General features: G+C 45.8%; 1 protein-coding gene across 1 annotated transcript in view; it reads right to left on the bottom strand.

Annotated features, from left to right (window-relative positions):
• LOC137571671 (probable cation-transporting ATPase 13A4) overlaps positions 1-22,957 on the bottom strand; it is a 229,459-nt gene that overhangs the window by 146,581 nt on the left and 59,921 nt on the right. Inside the window, exons 4-5 of the mRNA XM_068281166.1 lie at positions 1,955-2,025; positions 1,780-1,860 (exon numbers count right to left, since the gene is read on the bottom strand). Of these exons, the coding sequence (XP_068137267.1) occupies positions 1,780-1,860; positions 1,955-2,025 (152 nt within the window). The remainder of the gene's footprint in view (positions 1-1,779; positions 1,861-1,954; positions 2,026-22,957) is intronic.

Below are 22,957 nucleotides of genomic sequence, written 5' to 3'. Positions count from 1 at the left end.
GCATATACTATATACAAATTCTGTGAAATCCAAACGTGGACAGTGAAATGCATATGTAATGTAAGTACAGCCAATCTTTAGCTACTGATATATGTGTTTATTTTCTCTGAGACCTTATACCTAACAGCTCCTCTTTAAAATGTTGTCCCGTGTCCCAGAAAGAAAAGAAAAGAAAAAAAAAATTAAATTATATATTAAATTTATTCTTTTTGGCTACTAAAAGTGCAAGCTTGCAAAAATGTATGCTCTTTCTTGAAGCAAATATTGTATTCCCAAAGATTGAGAGCACAAACCTGATTCAAATAGATACACCACAAAGGCTAAGCAGACATGTACGAAGCTGGTTTGCGCACACTGAAATACTTGCTCTAGTTGCAGGCATAAGGTTTAGTTTTATGCTAATGAGAGTTTCACATGCTGTGCTGGTTGAGGCTTATTTAAAACACAAGCACAAACCGATGGAAGAGTTTGTGCGAAAACTTGCACAAAACTCCTTAAACTTTATGTTCACAAAGGAAGTTCAAGTGGAATTTAAGCAAGTAGACAGAGATACACTGTATATACTAACATGTATTAGTGTTTTTGGTTCTCCTATCCATATATTGACTATCCCCACCCAATTTCCTTTTATCTGATGCCATATCCTAACCTCGTCCCCTAAGAAAAGGCCTTTCCTGATGCCTTACTCATTCCTCCCTTCTAGCATAAACCACTTCCTAATGCCATAGTCTCTCCTTGTATACAACAGTGGTGTCACCAGCAGAGGGGGTGACACCAAGCTCCATGCTAAGGCTAGGTCCAGCCCTTGCCGTGGGTGGGGGTCCCGCCATGCTGAAGGGAAGAGCAGGCAGGCAGGCAGGGGGCAGCGGTGGGGGGGGGGGGGTCGGGGTTGTAAATTCATGGAGTAAGCGAGGGGTGACAACATGAGTTTCTGCACCGGGTGACACCAACCCTAGTGACGCCTCTGATATACAGTATAGCTGTGCAGCAGCAAGTTTTTAATTTGGGCACTGGATATAGCTGGGCACTGGGTTGCAGTTACGGCATAGCTAAGTGCAAGCTACCAGCATCACTGCTTGTTTATATTCCATACTCCTTGTAATCACCACAGCCACACTGGTTGTTGATTGTATTACTCACATTGGCGAATAAAGCCATGGCTGTGCCCATTACACTTACAGTAGATAAAACTACCTTCAACAACAAACAGAACTTTGAGCCCCTTTGTGTGCTTACAACATTTTTTTTTAACAAATGTGGAATTTCACATCAGGGCTGGATTTATCACTATAGGCAAGTGCCCACAGACGCTTGATGATGGAAAGGCAGTTCACTCCCCTCCCGTGGTCCCCTCCCTCCATTCCTATGCAAAGTCCTGATGAGAGTGTAAATGAGGGGTCACTCAACCAGCGCTCAGCGTTCCACTGATGAGATCTCCCTTCAGCCAGGGCCGGGACACCTCTAGCTACTTAATACTGAGGTTCCTCTAGCTACCTAATACTGAAGGGGGACCTCTAGCTACTTAATATACCGACGGTACGTCTTAAGGGGCACCTATAGCTACCTGTGACTGCCAAGAGAAGTAAGGGAGAAGTGACAGCTGGGCCAGCCATCACACTTGCAGTGCAGTTCGGCAGGGGTTTGTTGGTTTGTGGAGGGCAAAGGTGCCAGGACATCTGTTCCCATAGACTCCTGTAAGGTAGATCAGGGCCTGCTTCACATTCAATTAGTTTTACTATGAATCTATGAGACAATGCTATCATATCTAAGTGGCTTTACCTAACATCCTGTTCCTCTTTAGGAAATCCATTTGCAAAGTATTCATGTATATTAACACAGCTGTAGTGATCTTCCAGGATTCTGAAATCAAAGATGGAAATCAGAAAGATGATAAAATGGGATATTTTACACTAGACCATTTCCTGTCCTAGAAAAATAAAATAAGGAAACTTACCCAGCTTTAGTAAACTGCTTCACATCATTGTCCCAAATATAACGGATTTTCTGTACTTGTATATATCTCACCTATGGAAATCAGAAGTGCAATTTAGCTCACTATTACACCTGGTGTTGCAGTTCCTCCCTTTCCCACCCCTTCCCCTACCAGTGCCAATCACGGATTGGTGAATTGATCACCAAAAGATTGCCACACATTGGTTTATATGCACAAGGATGTAGGGAAAGCTACACACTTCAAAAGAAATAGGATTGTATTTTATTATTTTCATGATACCGAATGCTCTTGCTAAAACTACAAAGTTTAAAAAGGAAAAAAAAATTATCTTGCACCTTTTTTTCTGGTGGGCTCAGAGCTCTTAACCTCCCTGGCATTATGATTATTTCTGGATTTTAGGGTTTGAAAATGGTGCGATTTTTTCTTTTTTTGTAGACCCTAAAAAATAATCATACCGCTAGATAAATCTGCAGCAGCCCTTCACATTACTCACCTCCCATGGATCCAGCTCGAGGTAACCCCTCTGAGCTGTGAATTTCCATCTCGAGACTCGGGGTTATCCCTAAGGAGGTTAAGCTGCAGCCACTAGGGCGCACGCAGTAGGCAGTAGCAGTGTTAGGGAGTCTTGCCCGTGGTCTCCTTACTGAATAGGGGCTATCTTCCTGAACAGGAAGAGTCAAGATTCAACCCCAGGTTGCCTGTGTCAAAAACAGAGCCCTAAACCAGTACACTATCCAGCTACTAAATAAACATGAACGGATTTGTTTTGTTTCCCTTACATTCAATATTTAATTAGAGAGTAACATACCATCAGGAATGATCACTTTTCTATGTGAAATAAATTACATCCATCTCTGTGCTCAGTACCAGGGATGCTCACTGGAAGAAATCTGGATGAAATCCGAGTGAGTTTCATTTGGATTTCATCCAGGTAATTAAGGCTGCTTTCACATTGGGACGTTACAGGCGCACGTTAGAGCAGCCTGTAACGCACCCCCACCGCACAGCAATGAAAAATCGATGGGCTGTTCACAGTGCCCACGTTGCGTTACACAGTTACGCTTTAAGTGAAGACAACGTACTGCATGCAGTACTTTATACGCGGCTAAGCCGCGTTAGATTGTTTGCACATGCTCAGTCCGGGTGTTTTTTTTTTATTTTAGGGGCGGAGAGGAGGCAGGAGAGGCCGCTACAAAGCCAGGCACATGGCTACTTGGCATTCACTGCACTTGCAGTGTTTACTCTTAGGAGCGGCCGCTGATTGGCTGGCGGGACCACGTGATGCAGAGAGATCCACTCACGTGGTCTCCGCAGCGCCTCCGACAGAGCAGGCACACCAAGAGCTGCTTGTAATGCGGCTCTTGGTAGCGTCCTGCTCCAACACCACTATAACGTCCCCTAAACGCAATGTCCTGGTGTGTAAGTAGCCTAAAGCCCCAGAGTGTGTGTGCGAGAGGTGGTTATGTAACACCTCTGAAATGCTTTAACTGTAAAGAAATCCTCCAGACACCAATCAGGTTCTTTTTAAGAAATATTTGTATTAAATCATATGGATAAAAAAAGTTCAGTGACAAAACACATTCATAAACTTCTTCTTAGCAGATGAGTCTAGGTAAGCCTCTTGTATACATCCGCCTGCTAGGATCAGGGCTAGCTCAGGAAACATATATGTGATACACTTTATTAGCATTAACTTGCCAGAATTTTCCTCACACAACACTCCGCTGTCTGCAACTTCTTCACAGCTGTCTTTTTAAAGTGGACCTGAATTCTTGCACAGGACAGAAGGAAACGTAGAGAAATGTCTGGCGGTTACCTAGCAACATCCAGGATGGGACAGAATATGTGAAATTGATGATTGTGAATGATCACTTAACATATAAGACGCACTGCTGTCTCCTCTGTATTTTGTCTGCCAGCTGTTATCACAAATCTCTTCAGACACTGCATTGCAGTCTTCACTCCTTTTCTTTAATCCTGTCACTTGTTTCTCTGTCTCACTCTTGTATGCTTTGCTGTCCTGACTTTTGTTGTCTCTGTGTCACTGTAATGTCTCTGCTGTTTTCTGTTCTCTCTCTCTGTTACAGGTACATTTTAATGTCCTTGTCTTTCTTTCTTATTGCTTACTGTTTCTCTTCTGGCTTATCTCTCCAGTATTGCTGCTCTTTACTGGCCTGTAGTTGTGAATGATCTCTCTCCTCTCATGTAATGTCTGCAGCTCTCTTTCTCTTCCTTAGTTTAGTTTTCAGTAGTGCTCACTTGTCTGTGGCTCTGCCTTGCTCAGACTGTCTCACCAATGGCTGGTCTCTTCTTGTGTCTCTCCTCAATTTCCTCGCAAATCAAGCGTATTTCTTGCTGCAGTACAGTATAGTATCGTGACACAATTTATTTCTGCTGCATCATCAGCTCAGTCCCCACGGCTACTTGGCTCCTCCCCCTCACTAGCCTTCAACTGTCAAACTCAACTGTTACTTCCTCCCTGCACATGCCCAGCTTCTCTCTCCTCTTTCCTGCTCATTGGCTCCCCCTGGCGGCACCTGCAGGCTCCCTTTACAGCAGCACTTTCCACAAAAAGTAAATGCATCTGTAACCCTTGGTGTGTGTGTGTCTGTTGCAATGACACACACACACAGGGTTACATTCACCCCCTTTTTTTCAAATTGTAGTCCCTACAATTTTTCTTTTAACCAAGTCAAAGTGTCTACATATAATCCAAACTGTTCAGGAAGCGGGGAATGTTGAGTATTTTTCCATTTTGACTCGTGGTCTAGTTCTGTTTGTGTAGAGCACCTTTGCTCTCCCTTCTCTGACTTCTCAAACTCTTTGTCTTGAGCTACCTTGACGTTTGTAAGCTGAATGGTTTCCAATGAACACTGTGTCCGTTTAGAACGCTTGAGCCGTTGAGGTTGTGGCATCGGTTGCCAATACGATTCCACTTCCTTTCTTTGAGAAGTATCTGTTCTATGTTGTAATACTTCATCTCCTACTAAGAAGTCATTAATCATTACTTTCTGACTAGGTCCTGGTATTTCTTTATTTATCCGACTACTTTCTTCAGCCTTCTCATGGCCTAAATCTTCTGGTGCTCTACTCTGAGCATGAATAATAGGTTTCTCTGGAGTCTTATTTTTCTTTCCTTCATTAGTTCCAGCTTCCAGAAATCTTCCAGTATCACTTGTTGTTCTTCCTGGTTGAGGAACAGATGAGTCCTGATCACACCTCTGTCTAAATTCTTCATATAAAGTAGGTTGTACAGGGTATTTTGCTCCTCCTTGTTTCTGGCTGTACAAGAAGCTCTTCACTTGATAATCACCATAGTTTCCCTGAGGCTTATATGGTCTCCAACATCTTGCATCCTTGCTACCTTGAACTGGAGTTCCGCCAGGGCCAGTTAAATTAGTGGCTTCTGTACCTTTCCTTCCTTCCACAACGTCAAATTCAACCAATTCTCCATCTCTTACACTGTGAAGATAATGCCTGGGGTTGTTCTTCTTTATGGCAGACCAGTGCACAAACACATCTTCTTTGGTGTCATTCCGATTTAAAAATCCATATCCATTTCGCACATGAAACCATTTGACAATGCCTAGAACTTTGGTTGCGATTACCTTATTTTTTATCTTTAGCTTATCTTCCTTCCATTTCTCTGAGGCCTTCTTGTCTTGTCCTGCCATGCGGACCACCACTGCAGAATTCCTTGATTTTCTCTGAAAGCCTCTTCCACAGTCTCTTGCAGTGTGATCACTATGGTGACAGATCCAACATCCTGATTCCTCTGTGTTTCTATATCTCCACCTTGGATTTTCTGTTCTGAGTTCAGTTTTCTCCATGTTTTGTTTCATTTTGGCTAACTCTTCACTTAGTTCTTTGAGTGTTGTTTTTATTTTTTTAAATTCCCCCTCAGCATTATTGGTTATAAATTCAACTGCTGAATTTTTATGAGTAATCATAGTGGTGTTTTGTTGCAGTGTTCCCAGATGATTGGCTTCTTCCTCCTGACTGAGCTTGATAGCTAAGCTTTGAAGTTTCCGGAAATTCAAACTTGGATAATATTCTACTTTCTGTTTTAAGGATCTTTTAATAAAGTTGCTCCTTAATCCCCATATAAACTGATCTCTCAGCCACACAGCAGAATCTGTGGTAGTTTGTCCTCTTTCCTTTTCCTCTTTTATCTGTAGTCCACTCATTATTTCTTGTAAGGCATTGGCGAACTGAGGAATATTTTCGTTATCCTTCTGAATTCTGTCAACAAATCTCTTTCTCCACAAATGCAGCTCTGTAGGATCTCCATATATGTCTTCCAATACCTCGATAATTTGTTTCAGCGATACTGGTGTGGGCAGTTTAGCATTAAGTACTGTTCGTTGAGCATCTCCCTCCAAAGTTATAACCGCTATTTCCATATGCAGCTCTCTGGGCACTTTATAAGCCTGCACAGCAATCTCTATTCTTTCACTCCACTCTCTCAGGGCCATATTATAACCATTGAACCTTGGTAGGTATGCAGCTAACATCCCTATAGCGGTCATGGTAAACACTGATGTGTAGCTTGCTGACCATTCTCCTGCAGCCTGAGTAGCTGAAGCATCATTTCTGGAGGGTAGTGTAGGCTGAGACTCCATCTTCCAGTTTTAAGGCACTTAGGTAATATCCTGCCGACTACGCCAAATGTAACACCTCTGAAATGCTTTAACTGTAAAGAAATCCTCCAGACACCAATCAGGTTCTTTTTAAGAAATATTTGTATTAAATCATATGGATAAAAAAAGTTCAGTGACAAAACACATTCATAAACTTCTTCTTAGCAGATGAGTCTAGGTAAGCCTCTTGTATACATCCGCCTGCTAGGATCAGGGCTAGCTCAGGAAACATATATGTGATACACTTTATTAGCATTAACTTGCCAGAATTTTCCTCACACAACACTCCGCTGTCTGCAACTTCTTCACAGCTGTCTTTTTAAAGTGGACCTGAATTCTTGCACAGGACAGAAGGAAACGTAGAGAAATGTCTGGCGGTTACCTAGCAACATCCAGGATGGGACAGAATATGTGAAATTGATGATTGTGAATGATCACTTAACATATAAGACGCACTGCTGTCTCCTCTGTATTTTGTCTGCCAGCTGTTATCACAAATCTCTTCAGACACTGCATTGCAGTCTTCACTCCTTTTCTTTAATCCTGTCACTTGTTTCTCTGTCTCACTCTTGTATGCTTTGCTGTCCTGACTTTTGTTGTCTCTGTGTCACTGTAATGTCTCTGCTGTTTTCTGTTCTCTCTCTCTGTTACAGGTACATTTTAATGTCCTTGTCTTTCTTTCTTATTGCTTACTGTTTCTCTTCTGGCTTATCTCTCCAGTATTGCTGCTCTTTACTGGCCTGTAGTTGTGAATGATCTCTCTCCTCTCATGTAATGTCTGCAGCTCTCTTTCTCTTCCTTAGTTTAGTTTTCAGTAGTGCTCACTTGTCTGTGGCTCTGCCTTGCTCAGACTGTCTCACCAATGGCTGGTCTCTTCTTGTGTCTCTCCTCAATTTCCTCGCAAATCAAGCGTATTTCTTGCTGCAGTACAGTATAGTATCGTGACACAATTTATTTCTGCTGCATCATCAGCTCAGTCCCCACGGCTACTTGGCTCCTCCCCCTCACTAGCCTTCAACTGTCAAACTCAACTGTTACTTCCTCCCTGCACATGCCCAGCTTCTCTCTCCTCTTTCCTGCTCATTGGCTCCCCCTGGCGGCACCTGCAGGCTCCCTTTACAGCAGCACTTTCCACAAAAAGTAAATGCATCTGTAACCCTTGGTGTGTGTGTGTCTGTTGCAATGACACACACACACAGGGTTACATTTACACTTACCCAGCAGGCATCTTCTTTAACCCATTCCACGCTGCGCTCCAAGCCGCGTCATGTGACTACTACGCTTCCTCCTTCAACCCGGAAGGAGCAAGTGTTTGTAATGAGGTGACCGTGGCTCGGAACGCAGCGTGAGATTTTCGCCGTGGGACGGGTTAAAGAAGATGCCTGCTGGATAAGTGTAACCCCCTCTCGCACACACTCAGGTGCTTTAATTACCTGGATGAAATCCGAATGAAACTCATTCGGAATTCATCTGGTGAACATCCCTGCTCAGTACAGAGTATGGCATGTGAAAGTAAAGGGTGGGGGTAAAGTGTACCTTGCTGTCTAGCAGGGGCGTAACCAAAAAAAAAAATAAAACTTAGATGGGGCTCCCCTATGCTCACACCCTTTTCCTTGCCTACCCTTGGTGATCGTAACAGATTGGGGATAGAGTTGTTCCGAACGGTTCGGCCGCAAACTTATTCGCGCGAACATCGGTGGTTCGTGTTCTCGTCAAAATGTGAACTTTATGTCGAGTTCGACCTGCCCCTATACTACATCATTGGGCTAAACTTTGACCCTCTGCATCACAGTCAGCGGACACATGACAGCCAATCACGCTGCACTTTCTCCTGGAGCCCCCCCCCCTTATATAAGGCAGCTGCATCTGCCATTATCTCACTCGGTGATGTTGCAGTAGTGAGAGAAGGGAGAGGAACCTGCTGCAGAGATAGGGAAAGCTTAGTTAGGCTCTTGTAGCTTGCTCCTAGCTGATATAAGCACGGTCAGGGCAGGTACATTACTTATACAGCACATTGGGTCCGTCCTTGGTTGTGTGGTGGTAGCCGTTTCTCAAGCTCCCACTCAGAACTGGAATCGAACCCTGATTCCCCGGCCATTACCCGTGGTCACCATGGTGCAGAGAGTGACCACACAGTTGAATTAATGGCAGACTTGCCCTCTATAACAGATTCCCGTTAAAGGATTTCAAGTGTACTCATCATTATACAGGGCCTCAAAAGAGTGCTGTATTGTTATTTTTCGTCACTACCTCCCTGAGTTGGGACTTGCGTGCCATGCCTGCTGCCTTCCTTGGATGTGTGGTGGGAGCCGTTTCTCAGGCTCCCACTCCGGACTGGAATCGAACCCCGATTCCCCGGCCATACCCTTTCTTTAACAATGGTAGAGAAAGAACCATTGACAGTCTGAGCAGCGATGAACCCCTGGACTACTGGGTGCGCAGGCTTGACCTGTGGCCAGAGCTGTCGCAATTTGCCATCCAACTTCTGGCTTGCCCTGCCTCATGCATCCAAGAAAGGACCTTCAGCGCAGCTGGAGGCATGGTTCAGTACCTCACCTTTATTAAAATGAATGAGGCATGGATCCCGTAGGGCTACTGCCTGCCCAAAGACTAAGTCAGTCCCCACACACACAGCATCTCTGCCTGCACGCCGTGTGACTGCCTGCCCCAAGACTAAGACAGTCCCCAGTCCAGGACTTCAGGTGGATTCCTGAACAAAAAGAATAGTAATTTTTCTGGTGCGTGTACATGCCTGCCTATTTTTTCTGGATGCACTGGGACTGCAACAACAAAACCAAAGGCATGTACACGTGTCAATTTCCCTTCGTGATTGTTACCTTGCCACGGTCAAGGGGCTTGCGTATCACAATGAAGCAATGACCGGCTAAATGAGTGTGTTGGGGGGCACACCTGACCCAAGAAGATAATAAGGTAGTTGCTTCATTGTGGACAGACCAAATTCGATCAACTGGACACTCAGTCATTGTCATGTCATTGAGCTACCTCAGCCCGACCATATGTGCTTGAAAACCTCCATCGTCTGCACTCTTGCAATTGTGCGCACTAGTCCAACACGGCCATCACTACACAAACAGCTGTTTGCGGTGCGTTACACAGTGAGTTTGGTCTGTCAGTGTGAGGCAGTACACCAATTACACTACCTGATTGATGTATACACATGCAAGATGTTTTAAAGCACTTTAGGGCCTCCAATTTAGCAATAAAATGTGATTTTTGCCCTTAAACCCTGCTCTGCATCAAATCCGGATTTTTCCCTGGGACTTTTGGTGTGTATCCCACTCCGCCAAGCCCCCTACAGGTGTTAGACCCCTTGAAACATATTTTCCATCACTTTAGTGCCCACAATTAAGGTTTGTAGTTTTGAAGGTTCGCCCGCCCATTGAAGTCTATGGCGGTTCGAAAGTTTGCGAACTTTTTTCACGTTTTCGGGTTCGGAGGTTTGAGACAACTGTCAGAAGACAGAGCTTCAGTTACTTTTAAAACACTAATTTGGCCTCCAGCAATAGCTGGAAGCCGAATTACATAATTTCCTATCATCCGCGTCGACCTGTAGGGGAATAGTAATTAACACCACCTGCATTTCATAGGTACGCGATCCAGCACCACACCAGTTTATAGTGTGGTTTATTGTATTGTTATTATAGGGCACTGCCTGTTTATACATATTATGCCTTACACATTTTTCTTGCTCCAGTCCATCACATGGTCATTGATGTGTGTGAAGCCAAAATCCATGGTTGTAGGCTGTAATTAAGACCTGTTGCCCTCCAGAAGAGTACTGAATGTCATGAGCACTGCATGAAAATAACTGCACTGTTGACATGGCCAGACTAAAGAATATTGTATTGTGAAAGGCTTTAGTTACAAGACAATAATAACCTTGTATTGTCCTGTCATACAGACCCACCTTCATATCTTTTACACAGGTATCAAAACTGTAATGTCACCTCAGTAACGATAGTGTATTCCTGGGGACTACCCTCAGTACACTGAATGCAATGGGCAGAACTTCTTGAAATATAAAACCACAAAACAATTTTTCTAATACACAGAACAGTCAAGGGCACATAAAGGGCGCTAAAGGTGGCCACACCCCATACATTTTTTTTTATTTAATCTATTTTCAATTCAAGAATTGCAAACAATTCTGATTGTAACCCCAAGCAATTTTTTTTCAGCATTTTCAATCTTCTTTTTTTTTTTTCATAAGGGCCTGAGCCCACTAACGCAGTTGTGTCCGCTTCTGTCTGCTTTTCATCATCTGTAAAATTGATGTGTTGCTGAGAAGCGGACACAACTGCGCACAACTTCGTTAGTGGGCTCAGGCCCTTATGAAAAAAAAAAAAGAAGATTGAAAATGCTGAAAAAAAATTGCTTGGGGTCTATACATTAGGAAATTGACAATCTACCCTATATCATTCAACTTCCATAAAAATTGATCAGAAAAATCCATGACGTCTGATCAACTTATATTGTAAAAAAAAAAAAAAAGAGAGAGATAGAGAAAAAAAAATAAAATAAAAATAAAGTAATTTTTCTGTACAAACTATTATTTTTATTGAATCCTGCCTAATAATCCCTGTGTCCCTGCGTCCTCACTCCTGTGTCCCTGCTTTTGCCGCACCGTGCATGCTCGGCATGCAGGCAGCCGTTAGAACAGGAGGACAGGGCCAGGGGGCGGGCGTGTGCGGTGCGTACACATACATGCGGCGGCGGTCACAGGGGCGGGAGGGGAGTTGTGAGGGAGGCAGAGAGCCCGTTATGTTAACGGGCTTAAGTCTATTAGTTGATGTATAATTGGATCTCTTTATTGTAAAGTGTGTGGCCACCTTAAGGGACAGGGAAGTGGTTTCCTCCAAGCAACTGCGTTCCCTTATCCAGGGCTCTGTGCTGTCCCCTCCAAGTTGCCTCCTCCCACAGTTCTTGCTTTATACTATCTGCTCTCCAATGTCCTGCTCCCAGGCACCCTCTTACATGTCCAAGCAAGGCATTTTCTCACTTTCTAAATTATACTGCAATGTATGCCTGCAGGATGAGAAGGCACTAATTACAGGTAAGTGAACACAGACATGGCAGTGTGGCACTAATTACAGAGAGGGAACGGTAAGGCAGGGATCAGATTTGCATCAGCAGAAAAGGCTGCGATTTTCCGCCAACAGTTCTTTGCAATTCTGGTATACTTGGCTGACAGCCAGCTGATAGTCAGAAATAGAAATCGCATGTGGTGTGCAAAAAACAAACAACAAAGCATGGGTTGTTTTTTTTTTACCTCAGTGGAAAAATGCACATTGCCCCATTACACTGTGAATCTCCATAGAGAAGCTTGAAGTGAGTATATGCATCATGGGGAAAAACACGTGCAAGTGTAACCTCTGCCTGACTGAAAAAAAAAAGGTAGCATAGTGGGGACACAATCTGCAGGACAGAGTCAGAACAGATGTGCAGTATTTACAAGGCAGAGGGCCTGGGGTACAGTAACTGTAGGGGAAGAAGCATAGAGGGGCAGAAAATGATTGATTATAGGAGGAGGCTCAGAGGAACACTGAGCACAGCAGCATCCTCAGTGAAGGTACAATTGTTCAGGTGGGGAGGAGGCAGACACTTGCTTGTAACAGAGACACTTCAGGAACACTGCTGTGGGGAATAGAGAAGTACCCCAGTACAGTCTGCCAGCAGACAAAGGTGGTCCCTGTCTCTTTCAGTGTGGTCTCTGTCAGTGCAGACACAGTTGATACCATCCTTTGTCAATGTTGCATCATCCAGCAACTGCTTCTGTCAATGTCGTCCAGCTGTCCCAGTCTGTGTCAATGTTGTCCACACTGGTTCTATTCTCTGTCAGCATTGACTGAGCCATATGTCACCCCCAATCCATCCCCAGTCTCCATCAATGCTGTTCCCACCAGACTCCGTCTCTGTCAGCATGGCAGAAGGTGTTTGAGAATTAGAACCTCAACTATCCAAAGCAAACCCAGGCTGAACCAATTGGGATTATCCAATTTATTTGTTCACCGTGCAGGAAAACAAACAACTGGCTGGCAAGAAACCCACTAATAATAGGATTAGCAGCAAACATTGCAGGCTGGTACATCTGAGGTGGCCTTAAATTACGTGGGGCCTGGGGCGTGTGTTATATACGGGGCGTATAGCCATAAGTGTAGGCCATCTACCACACCACCATGCTCACAGGCTTGTCCACTTCTAATGCAGTACGCCGTATTACTATTATTTAAAAACAATTAAGTTTGCTAAAGGCCACTAAGTCAACCAATGAACTGGAGATGGGTACTAGGCTAGCTGGGGCACTACGGATGGGTACCAGGCTGGCTAGGGAGCTAAGGATGTGAACCTGACTGGCTAGGGATGGGTGCTAGGCTGAATGGGGAGCTGGGGAGCTCCCCATGCCTTTTCTGCACCACCACCAGGGGACAGGGTGATGTATTGTGTCTGCTGGCTGACTGATTTTGTTGGTGGTATAAATATGATTCTCCTGAGTCCTGTGAGAAGTTGATTGTGGCAGACACAGAGTGATGCATGAATGCTGCACCTGGTTGTGCTGTGTGCAAGTCTGAGGCAGGGAGACCCAGGAGACCAGCAGTGTCTGTGGCAGCCAGGAATGCCCTTTGCCAGCCATGAGCTGCAGGAAACCACCAGCTGTGCTGCCTGCCCAATTCCCATGTGTGAGGTAGTGAGGTTGGGAAGCGAAGTAGCCTTCTGGCAACAAACAATATAGCACTAGCCCAGTCCTGTTTATTAGAGAATGAAGATTGCAGCCTCTGTATTCCTCTCACTTCAGGTTCCCTTTACAAATCCAGCATGCTAGGTCTTAAAAAGAGGTCAGGACTCAGGAGACACTTTTACAAATACAAGATTTTCAGTTGAATCGGCCCTGAACATCAGCCTCAGCCGAGTTCAGTCTACTGCACTACAACAAAATCTCATTGTGTGGAAATACAGTAAGCTTACATTATTTCAGAGGCCTCAATTCACGGAGCATTATCAAACGTTTATCAAACCCTTTATCAAACGTTTGATAATTTACCTCATGGGTAAAATCTCATTTTAAATTCACTAAGGTGTTATATATTTATTGAATGTTTTACCGTTAAAACGTTCAACAAATATATAACACCTTAGTGAATTAAAAATGAGATTTTACCCATGAGGTAAATTATCAAACGTTTGATAAAGTGTTTGATAAACGTTTGATAATGCTCCGTGAATTGAGGCCAGAGTGTTATCGAATGACTAGAGAGAGGATTTACTTTCTATTCCCACAAGTACAGGCAGTGCGGTATCATTTGACAGGAAACAATAGATGCTTGGTAAATAACCCTGGTGGAGTAAAATTTCCTTTGTTGTATATTTAAACAGCACATCCAAGATTTTCATGTGGTTTCGCATTATTTACAAGTGGCTACATGTAAATCAAGGTTTGAACAAATCATTACACATATATACACATGGGAGATGGACCTAGTCATAATTATTCATGTTTGCCTGTACCTATACTGGTTTCAGAGCCCCTTACCACTACTGCGGAAATCGGGACGAATCCGCAGAGTTTCTCCACAGGCAAATCGCGCGGGGATACTTTGCCATAAGGGATAACGCGGCTGCCGTCCGAATCGCTTGCTGCCATATCGATTTGGCCGACGTTGCAGAATTTTTCCGTGCTGGTGGCAGCAAACCCTAAAGCCTTGAATGGCACGGCTTCCGGGATTCGGCTGCGTACTTGCTGAACAAAGAAATGCCGCCGCGCAGGACACACGGCGGCTAGTGTAAACTGGCCCTCAGACTAAAATAAAAACCTAGATAAGGGAAGTGTGCAAGAGGCCTATCTGTTAACCATTTAAGGACTACTATGACAAAAACACTGTAAAATGTGAAATACATATGCAAACATATGCATATGATATGCATTTATAGATGAGTAAAATGGACTGTCTGTAAATGACTTTTTGCACTATAGCTGTCCCTTATAATAGGTATTAGTGGAACAGGCAAAAATAGCGCACGGCGCCGAGGGGATAAAAACCGGCGCAGCAATAATATAAAACGATATTTATCGTTTTATATCTTGAACTAATTTAGGCAGCGGGGTTGGGGGGAGATGCAGCGGGCAGGACAGGCAGCGGGGTGGAGGGAGTAGGATTATGCGGAGGATGTGTGCGAGGGATACATTACCCTGTCCCAGCCGGCGATCGCTCCTTCACTTCTCCTGTTAGTTTGCTGTAGTCCTCATCCAGCCAATCACCATGCGGCTTCGGTTTCCACATGGTGATTGGCTGGATGAGGACTCCTGAAAACTAACAGGTGAAGTGAAGGAGCGATCGCCGGCTGGGACAAGGTAATGTATCCCTCGCACACATCCTCCGCCTAATCCTACTCCCTCCACCCCGCTGCCTGTCCTGCCCGCTGCATCTCCCCCCAACCCCGGCTGCCTCAGTAGCCCCTCTGCAAATGGCGCACCGTTCTGCCAATAAATGTTTTATAAAACGTTATTTACCGTTTTAATGTATTTACATTAAAACGGTAAATTGCGTTTTGTGATTGGCGGAACGGTGCGCCATTATTCACTCTGCGCCATTATTCACTCTGCACCATTATTCACTCTGCGCCATTTTTAACTGTACCCGGTATTAGTGATCTGGTGGCTCTGAATTGGTTACTGACAGGCTTTGGACTAGTACGTTTCCTCATGGGGGATTCTCACTGTTTTCTTTATTATTTTAGGCCCCGTTCACACTGCACGCGTTTCCAGCCGAGTTTTGGAAACGCGTGCAGGTGGCCGACACGCACGACATCAGACATTGCATAGAGTGCAATGTCTGATGTTCATACTGCATGCGTTCCGGACCTGTGCGGTCCAGGAACGCATGCTGCATGCATTTTTTGTAAAAACGCATGGCTGTCCCATTCACTTTTCAGTGATGGGATCAGCCACGCAACGCATACGAACGCGGATGGCTTGCGTTCGTACGCGTTGCGGTCCGCATGCGTTGCGGTCTGCGTTCTGCAGTCTGAATGGGGCCTTAAACCTCTCTCCCTCTCTCTCTCAACAGCAGTTGCACAATTCAAGTGCCAGAACAGAAAACAAACGAGTAGGCAGGCTGACCAGTTTGTCACTCAAGCCTCACCAAAGACAGAAATGCAAAGATGTTTCCTTTGGGTCAAGCCCCTTTGGAGGCGTTACTTAAGAGGTCCAAAAGTGTGAACGCATTCAAAGACCGCCAAGGTTTTCATTTTTAATTGCTGTAATGTAAATCTCTTTTAAAGCTGTACTAGAATTGTTGGGTGCCAGGGTTTAGATCACCCCAGCTTGCCATTTAATAGGTCTTCTTTTGGAACTCCACTCTCCTCTCCAAAACTGCCATTGCCTCCTCCCCCCCCCCCCCCCCCCCCACCCCCCCCCGAAACATTGGCAAAGCACTGTGGCCATGCCCACCTGTGTCTCCTCAGCCCACTCCCAGCTCTGCAGCAGCAGCTTAATAGGTGGCTGCCAAAATTGGGGAGGGCAGCAGCAACGCAAGTGGGGGTGGCCACAAAGCTTCCAAATCACTATGGACAAAAATAGTCACAGCGGTCTTGGTGACGAAGGGCAGAGATTCAAAACAAGACTTATTTATAGGCAAGCAGGTAAGTTACTGCCCCTGCTTCTAGTAGAGCTTTACATTGAAGTTCTTGAAAATTGCAACATAGGTCATTTTTTAATGCATATGAGGGATGGGACAAGACATGCCCTGACAAAACCCACGCCATTAGGCGTGATGTGCATTACCTGAATAGAGGCAATTTTAACGTGAGGAAATTGGAACAAAGCTATGGTGTAAACAAACAGCTAATGCATGATAAAAACTATGAATCTCTAGTCATTATATGAAATACACAATTCTACACAAGTCTTGGGATTGTTGTTGGGTGACCATCAGAGATAACTTACGTTAAGCATGTGTGGTAGCCACCTGCTGGCTCCCTCCCTTCTCCTGCCTGGCATGCCTGCGCTTACCATCCTGGATCTTTGCTGATGTCACTGCCCCCGAACTTAGAGAGCTGGAGAAGCGACTAGATGGTACTGCCTTTCCAGTGTGATTAATGTTGGCAGCAGTGGCGGACACAGCCAGCAGTGGGCCCCTGTGCAAAATTGCAATTGCGGGCCCTACAGCAAAAATGGGCGTGGCAATGACCAGATGAGGGCGGAGCTAACTGTAATTTAAAGCGAACCTGGGGTGAGAGTTTATTTCCTTTTAAACAATACTAGTTTCCTGACGGCCCTGCTGATCTATTTGGCTGCAGTAATAAACTGAATTACACCAGCAACAAGCATGCAGCTAATCTTCTCAGTTCTGACAATATTGTCAGAAACCCCTGACCTGCTGCATGCTTTTTCAGGGTCTATGGTTGAAAGAATAAGAGGCAGAGGACCAGCACGGCAGCCAGGCAACTGGTATTGCTTAAAAGGAGAGAAATATGGCAGCCTCAAGATTATTCTCACCTCAGGTTCCTTGGAAAAGTGCAACGCAAAGACAGTGGGCCCAAGTTTTGGTGACCCTTTCCCCAGAAAATTCACATAATTGTGCAGGTTTTCTCAAGAAAATACACATCATGTCGGCAGATATGCCCAGAAAATACATGCAATCATGTCGGCAGATATGCCCAGAAAATACGTGCAATCATGTCGGCAGATATGCCCAGAAAATACGTGCAATCATGTCGGCAGATATGCCCAGACAATACGTGCAATCATGTCGGCAGATATGCCCAGAAAATACGTGCAATCATGTCGGCAGATATGCCCAGAAAATACGTGCAATCATGTCGGCAGATATGCCCAGAAAATACCTGCAATCAAGTCAGCAGATATGCCCAGAAAATACGTGCAATCAAGTCGGCAGATATGCCCAGAAAATACATGCAATCATGTCGGCAGATTTGCGCAGAAAATACATGCAATCATGTGGCAGACCTGCCCAGAACATACACCTGCTAATATAAATAAAAAAACAAAAACATTTACTCACCTGCAGCAGCAGACCTCCTGTCCCAGCCTCCATCCGGCGCGCAGCTCCCATGGGTGGTTGGGTGGATAGGTAGCGTGTTGGGTGGGTAGGTAGGCAGCCTGGTGGGTGGGTAGGTAGGTAGCCCTTAGCCGGGTGGGTAGGTAGCCTGGTGGGTGGGTAGGTACCCGGGTGGGTGGCTGGTTAGCTGGGTCGGTAGGTAGCCTGGTGGGTGGGTAGCCTGGTGGGTAGGTAGCCTAGTGGGTGGGTAGGTAGGTAGCCTGGTGGGTGGGTAGGTAGCCCTTAGCCAGGTGGGTAGGTATCCTGGTGGGTGGGTGGGTAGGTAGCCGAGTGGGTGGGTAGGTAGCCCTTAGCCGGGTGGGTAGGTAGCCTGGTGGGTGGGTAGGTAGCCGGGTGGGTGGCTGGGTAGCTGGGTGGGTAGGTAGCCTGGTGGGTGGGTAGGTAGCCGGGTGAGTGGGTAGCCCTGTGGGTGGGTGGGTAGGTAGCCTGGTGGGTGGGTGGATAGGTAGGTAGGTAGCCTGGTGGGTGGGTAGCCTGGTGGATAGGTAGCCAGGTGGGTAGGTAGCTTGGTGGGTGGGTTGGTAACTAGCCCGGTAGGTAGGTAGCCTGGTGGGTGGGTGGGTAGGTAGGCAGCCTGGTGGGTGGGTAGCCGGGTGGGTAGGTAGCCTGGTGGGTTGGTAACTAGCCCGGTAGGTAGGTAGCCGGGTGGGTGGGTGGTTAGGTAGGTACCCGGGTGGGTAGGTAGGTAGGTAGCCGGGTGGGTAGGTAAGTAGGAAGCATGGTGGGTGTGTGGGTAGGTAGCCTGGTGGGTGGGTGGGTAGGTAGCCTGGTGGGTGGGTGGGTAGGTAGCCTGGTGGGGTAGGTAGCCTGGTGGGTGGGTAGGTATCCGAGTGGGTGGGTAGGTAGCCCTTAGCCGGGTGGGTAGGTAGCCTGGTGGGTGGGTAGGTAGCCGGGTGGGTGGCTGGGTAGCTGGGTGGGTAGGTAGCCTGGTGGGTGGGTAGGTAGCCGGGTGGGTGGGTGGGTAGGTAGGTAGCCTGGTGGGTGGGTAGCCTGGTGGATAGGTAGCCAGGTGGGTAGGTAGCTTGGTGGGTGGGTTGGTAACTAGCCCGGTAGGTAGGTAGCCTGGTGGGTGGGTGGGTGGGTGGGTAGGTAGGCAGCCTGGTGGGTGGGTTGGTAACTAGCCCGGTAGGTAGCCAGGTGGGTGGGTGGTTAGGTAGGTACCCGGGTGGGTAGGTAGGTAGGTAGCCGGGTGGGTAGGTAGGTAGGAAGCCTGGTGGGTGTGTGGGTAGGTAGCCTGGTTTTAGGTAGCCTGGTGGGTGGGTAGCTGGGTGGGTAGGTAGCCTGGTGGGTGGGTAGGTAGCCGGGTGGGTGGTTAGGTAGTCGGGTGGGTAGGTAGGTAGGAAGCCTGGTGGGTGGGTAGGTAGGTAGGCAGGTAGCCGGGTGGGTGGGTAGCTATCCGGGTGGGGGGCCCGACTCCTGAACTCCCCCCTTTCCTCACCTCGGAGGGCCCCCCTCCCGGTATGCGCGGCGGGAGAGCGGCAAATACAGGAAGTCTCCGGTTCTCCAGGCAGGTGCTAGAGGCTCAGCCGCTTGGTCTCCAATATGTCTCCAACTCTGTATACTGCTCGCTACTTCCTGGTTTAGTATCGAGCCTTATATAGAGTTGGAGACATCGGAGACCAAGCGGCCGCTGAGCCTCTAGCGCCTGCCTGGAGCCCCGGAGACATCCTGTATTTTCCGCTCTCCCGACGCGCATACCGGAAGGGGGGCCCCCCGAGGTGGGGGAGGATAGGAGTCGGAGCCCCCCAGGGAAAAAAAAAAAAAAAAAAAAAACATTAAAAAAAATACCTAATGGGCCCCTGAAGCAACGGAACTTCAGGGGCCCTCGTGCGGCTGCACGGCCGTATGTCTGCCACTGGTTGGCAGGCCATTCAGTGACCGTGTCTTATGCTGATGACAGCCATTGGTTCCTGTGTGGAGACTGTGCAGTAGGTGCTGGTCACTGCTCCACTCTGCATCTGGAGCCCTGGAACACAGGCCTCAATCTCTGACAAGAGAGTGGCCGTCAGAAGCATGGGACAAGGATTTTGTGGGACCTGCCAATATTAAGACTGTCGCAGGGGGGGGGGGGGGAAATACTACATTCTACCACATATATTTTTTTATTTTTTCCTTAAAGTGCGCCTGAGGTGAAAATAAACGGATGAGATAAACAATTATAATAATCCTCACACTCCTAAAAATGACTTAGTCAAAAACAGTTATCAGTCTGCCGACAGCTTGTACTCATGTGCAACTGTCGGCAGAACAACCGCCCCGTGGGAGGGTCTGACAGACGCGTTTTTTTAAAAGGTTACGGTGTGTGTACGCGCCTTAAGTGTTCCAGAATGAAAATACATAAACTATTAACCTTGTCATACTTCTCTTCTGTCCTGTTGTAGTCTGCCAAGAAAACTTTTATGGCTGTAATTTGCTTATCAGTGATGTTTACTATATTCCCAACAAGGTACCAGCAAGACAGGAGCTGTCACTTCCATGCCTAGAAATTAACTATTTCAGGAAGCAAAATAAAGCAAGTAAAACAGTCTGGTTATTAATATTATACATTGTATCTCCTGTCACATGTCGCCTCGGGTACACTTTACGATTTTTTTTTTAAATGAATGTCCAGCTGAGCCATTATTAGTACAGTTTTATAGAGGATGGGTGGGGTGATGGACAGTAAGTAACATAAGATGCTGCTGGTGCCAAGAATAATGGTACAGCATGGCTTAAACATTTCCACCAATTCTTCCTTCCAACAGGTTGATTGGGTGGTCAGCCACTAGTCATATAGCTTATGTTTACAGGAACTTCAGAGTACTGCAAACGAACAATTCCTGAGCATTTGTGATAGCAAATGTTTGCTAGAGAAACACTATCCTGCTGACAGTGCCTATGCTTCAGTGAGTATGCAGGGTTTTCACTGTGTTATCAGCTTGACTACTTAACCACTGTTATTTGTAAATTAGTTTGGTTTCATACAAACAAGACCATATTTGCAGATTTTACTACATACAGACACTAGGTTTTCATCATCTGAGACAATCATTTCTGCTCACCCCGGGAAAAAAAACAAAACTCTAGCTTAGTTTTCCCACCATCCTATTCATCAATAAACTCTACTGGAACAAATACAAACAGCTATTAATTGTTAGACACCTTCTGCTCATTGCCTCCTTACCATCATCCATAGATAAGAATAGGCTGCTTACAGCGGACCTGAACTCAAAATGTCCGCTAAAAGATACACCACAGCATAACCACCTTTAAACAAAAAACATTTCTTTGTTACACCTGATACAAATCCTAAAACAAATCTGCACTGTTTCTACCTCCCGATTCATGGAAGCAGACATACAGTATTGTTAACAGCCTGTGCATTCAAATGGGCTTATCTGCCATCTCTGCCATAGGCAGTCATGTGACACAGGGCAGAGATCAAATTATAACTTGTGATTAGACACAAATGAGGGGGAATTAAATAGACTAAACCCTTTAAATACATACAGGGTGCATTTCTCTAGGTTTTCCTTCTGTCCTGTGCAAGAGTTCAGGTTCACTTTAATGTAGCGAGTAGTGAGTCTGTACAGTGATTATTCCTATAATTGTTACATGAAATGATCACTAAAAATGATTCAAGTTTTCAGTTACAGAGGCCATAATAATGTAATGCATGTGTGCCACTGAACTAAAATAGCAATTAGCAGATGAGTGCTCACTATTAGAGCCTATATGTAGTGTTAGTGTTCTACTTTGGCCTTATATGGACCCTACCCAGTCAATACTAGAGAGCATACTATTAAAGTTCAAATAAGGCAAAAGCTGATGCTATACAGCAGTAGGGAGTCACACACTCACAAGAATCCCACAGGATTTCCTTGCATGTGAATTCACATCAGATCTGAAAGTCCATGTAAATCAATCGGCTGCTCATATTTAATGCAATTTCTACATGTGGGTGGGGGTGCCCCTCCACGCATGCTATCAAAATCATTCTCCATTTTGTCAAACCACATGCATTGTTAGGAAGAGGGGATAATGACATACGCATTATTCACACGCTACAAACATGAACCCTACATCTATTTCTAAGCATAGATAAACTAGGGCTAAACAATAAAGAATCAAGAGCTGCATAGTATATATTTAGGAGGACTAGGATTTCTAGAAAATATTGTCCGACATCAAACAACAAAAACTGTCCTACAACAGCTTATAGTTTGAAGCAATCCTGATACTTTTGAATAATTAGCTTGAATTTCTTTTCACTTTCTAACTGAAAGCTTAATGCCAGGATCACAGGCTAGAATTAAATTTAATTTAAACCCATATTTATCCAGGATCTGAATTTCCATCTTTAATACCTTGTGAAAAGTGCCAGTTGCCTGGTTGTAATGGTGACCTTTTGGCTTCATTACTTTTATTGAGTCACAGTGTTAGAGATAGAGATGTCGCGAACATAAAATTTTCTGTTCGCGAACACAAACCTCCGAAAACTGTTCACGAACAGGCGAATCTGGCGAACCGCCATAGACTTCAATGGCAGGCGAATTTTAAAACATACAAAGACTGTTTCTGGCCACAAAAGTTATGAAAACGTTGTTTCAAGGGGTCTAATGTTGTGCATACACGGTTCGTTTTATGCGCCGGATCGAGCTAGCGGCTTGATGCCGGCGCATCCCCGCTCGTCAGCGCATGCGCTTTTCGATTGCCGCTCGTCCCCGCCGGCGCTTCCTTATCACCGCTCGATTCCCTGCCATTGTCCGCCAGCGGGAATCGAGCGGGCGCGGGTCGAGCAACATGATCGGGCCAGCTGAATATTATCAGCCGGCCGGATCAGCTGGTTGATACACGGTACAGAAACGTACCGTGTATCCCCAGCTTAACATGTGACCTAGACAGGGGCATGCCAGAGGGAGTTGACGCAAAGTCAGGTTTTAATCCCTAAAGGGGATAGGGGACAGTGAAATAATAATGCACTGGAGTGGTTCTGTGCCTGTAACTTAATGAGGCAAACGGCAGTAGTGTGCACACAGCTCTGGGTGTCAGTGGGCTGTGGAGTGTCACAAACAAAAAAATAACACAGGAGACTGATGTGCTAGCCCTCAATAGGGCTGTTTGAAGTGCTTTACTGCAATTGAGGAACAAGAACACAGGCCTAGCTAATGCTTTCCCTACCTATCTGCAGCAAGTCTGACCCTGCTCTCACTAACAGTCAGCAGCCAGCAGATAATTGATTCAATATGGCCACCACAACTGCTTTTTGATAGGAGGGTGGGGGGGTC

The sequence above is a fragment of the Hyperolius riggenbachi genome, chromosome 4 (genome assembly GCF_040937935.1).
Source record: "Hyperolius riggenbachi isolate aHypRig1 chromosome 4, aHypRig1.pri, whole genome shotgun sequence".
NCBI classification, from domain to species: Eukaryota; Metazoa; Chordata; class Amphibia; order Anura; family Hyperoliidae; genus Hyperolius; species Hyperolius riggenbachi.
The sequence above is the reverse complement of the archived record's forward strand: the minus strand, read 5'-3'. Positions and strand labels throughout refer to the sequence as shown.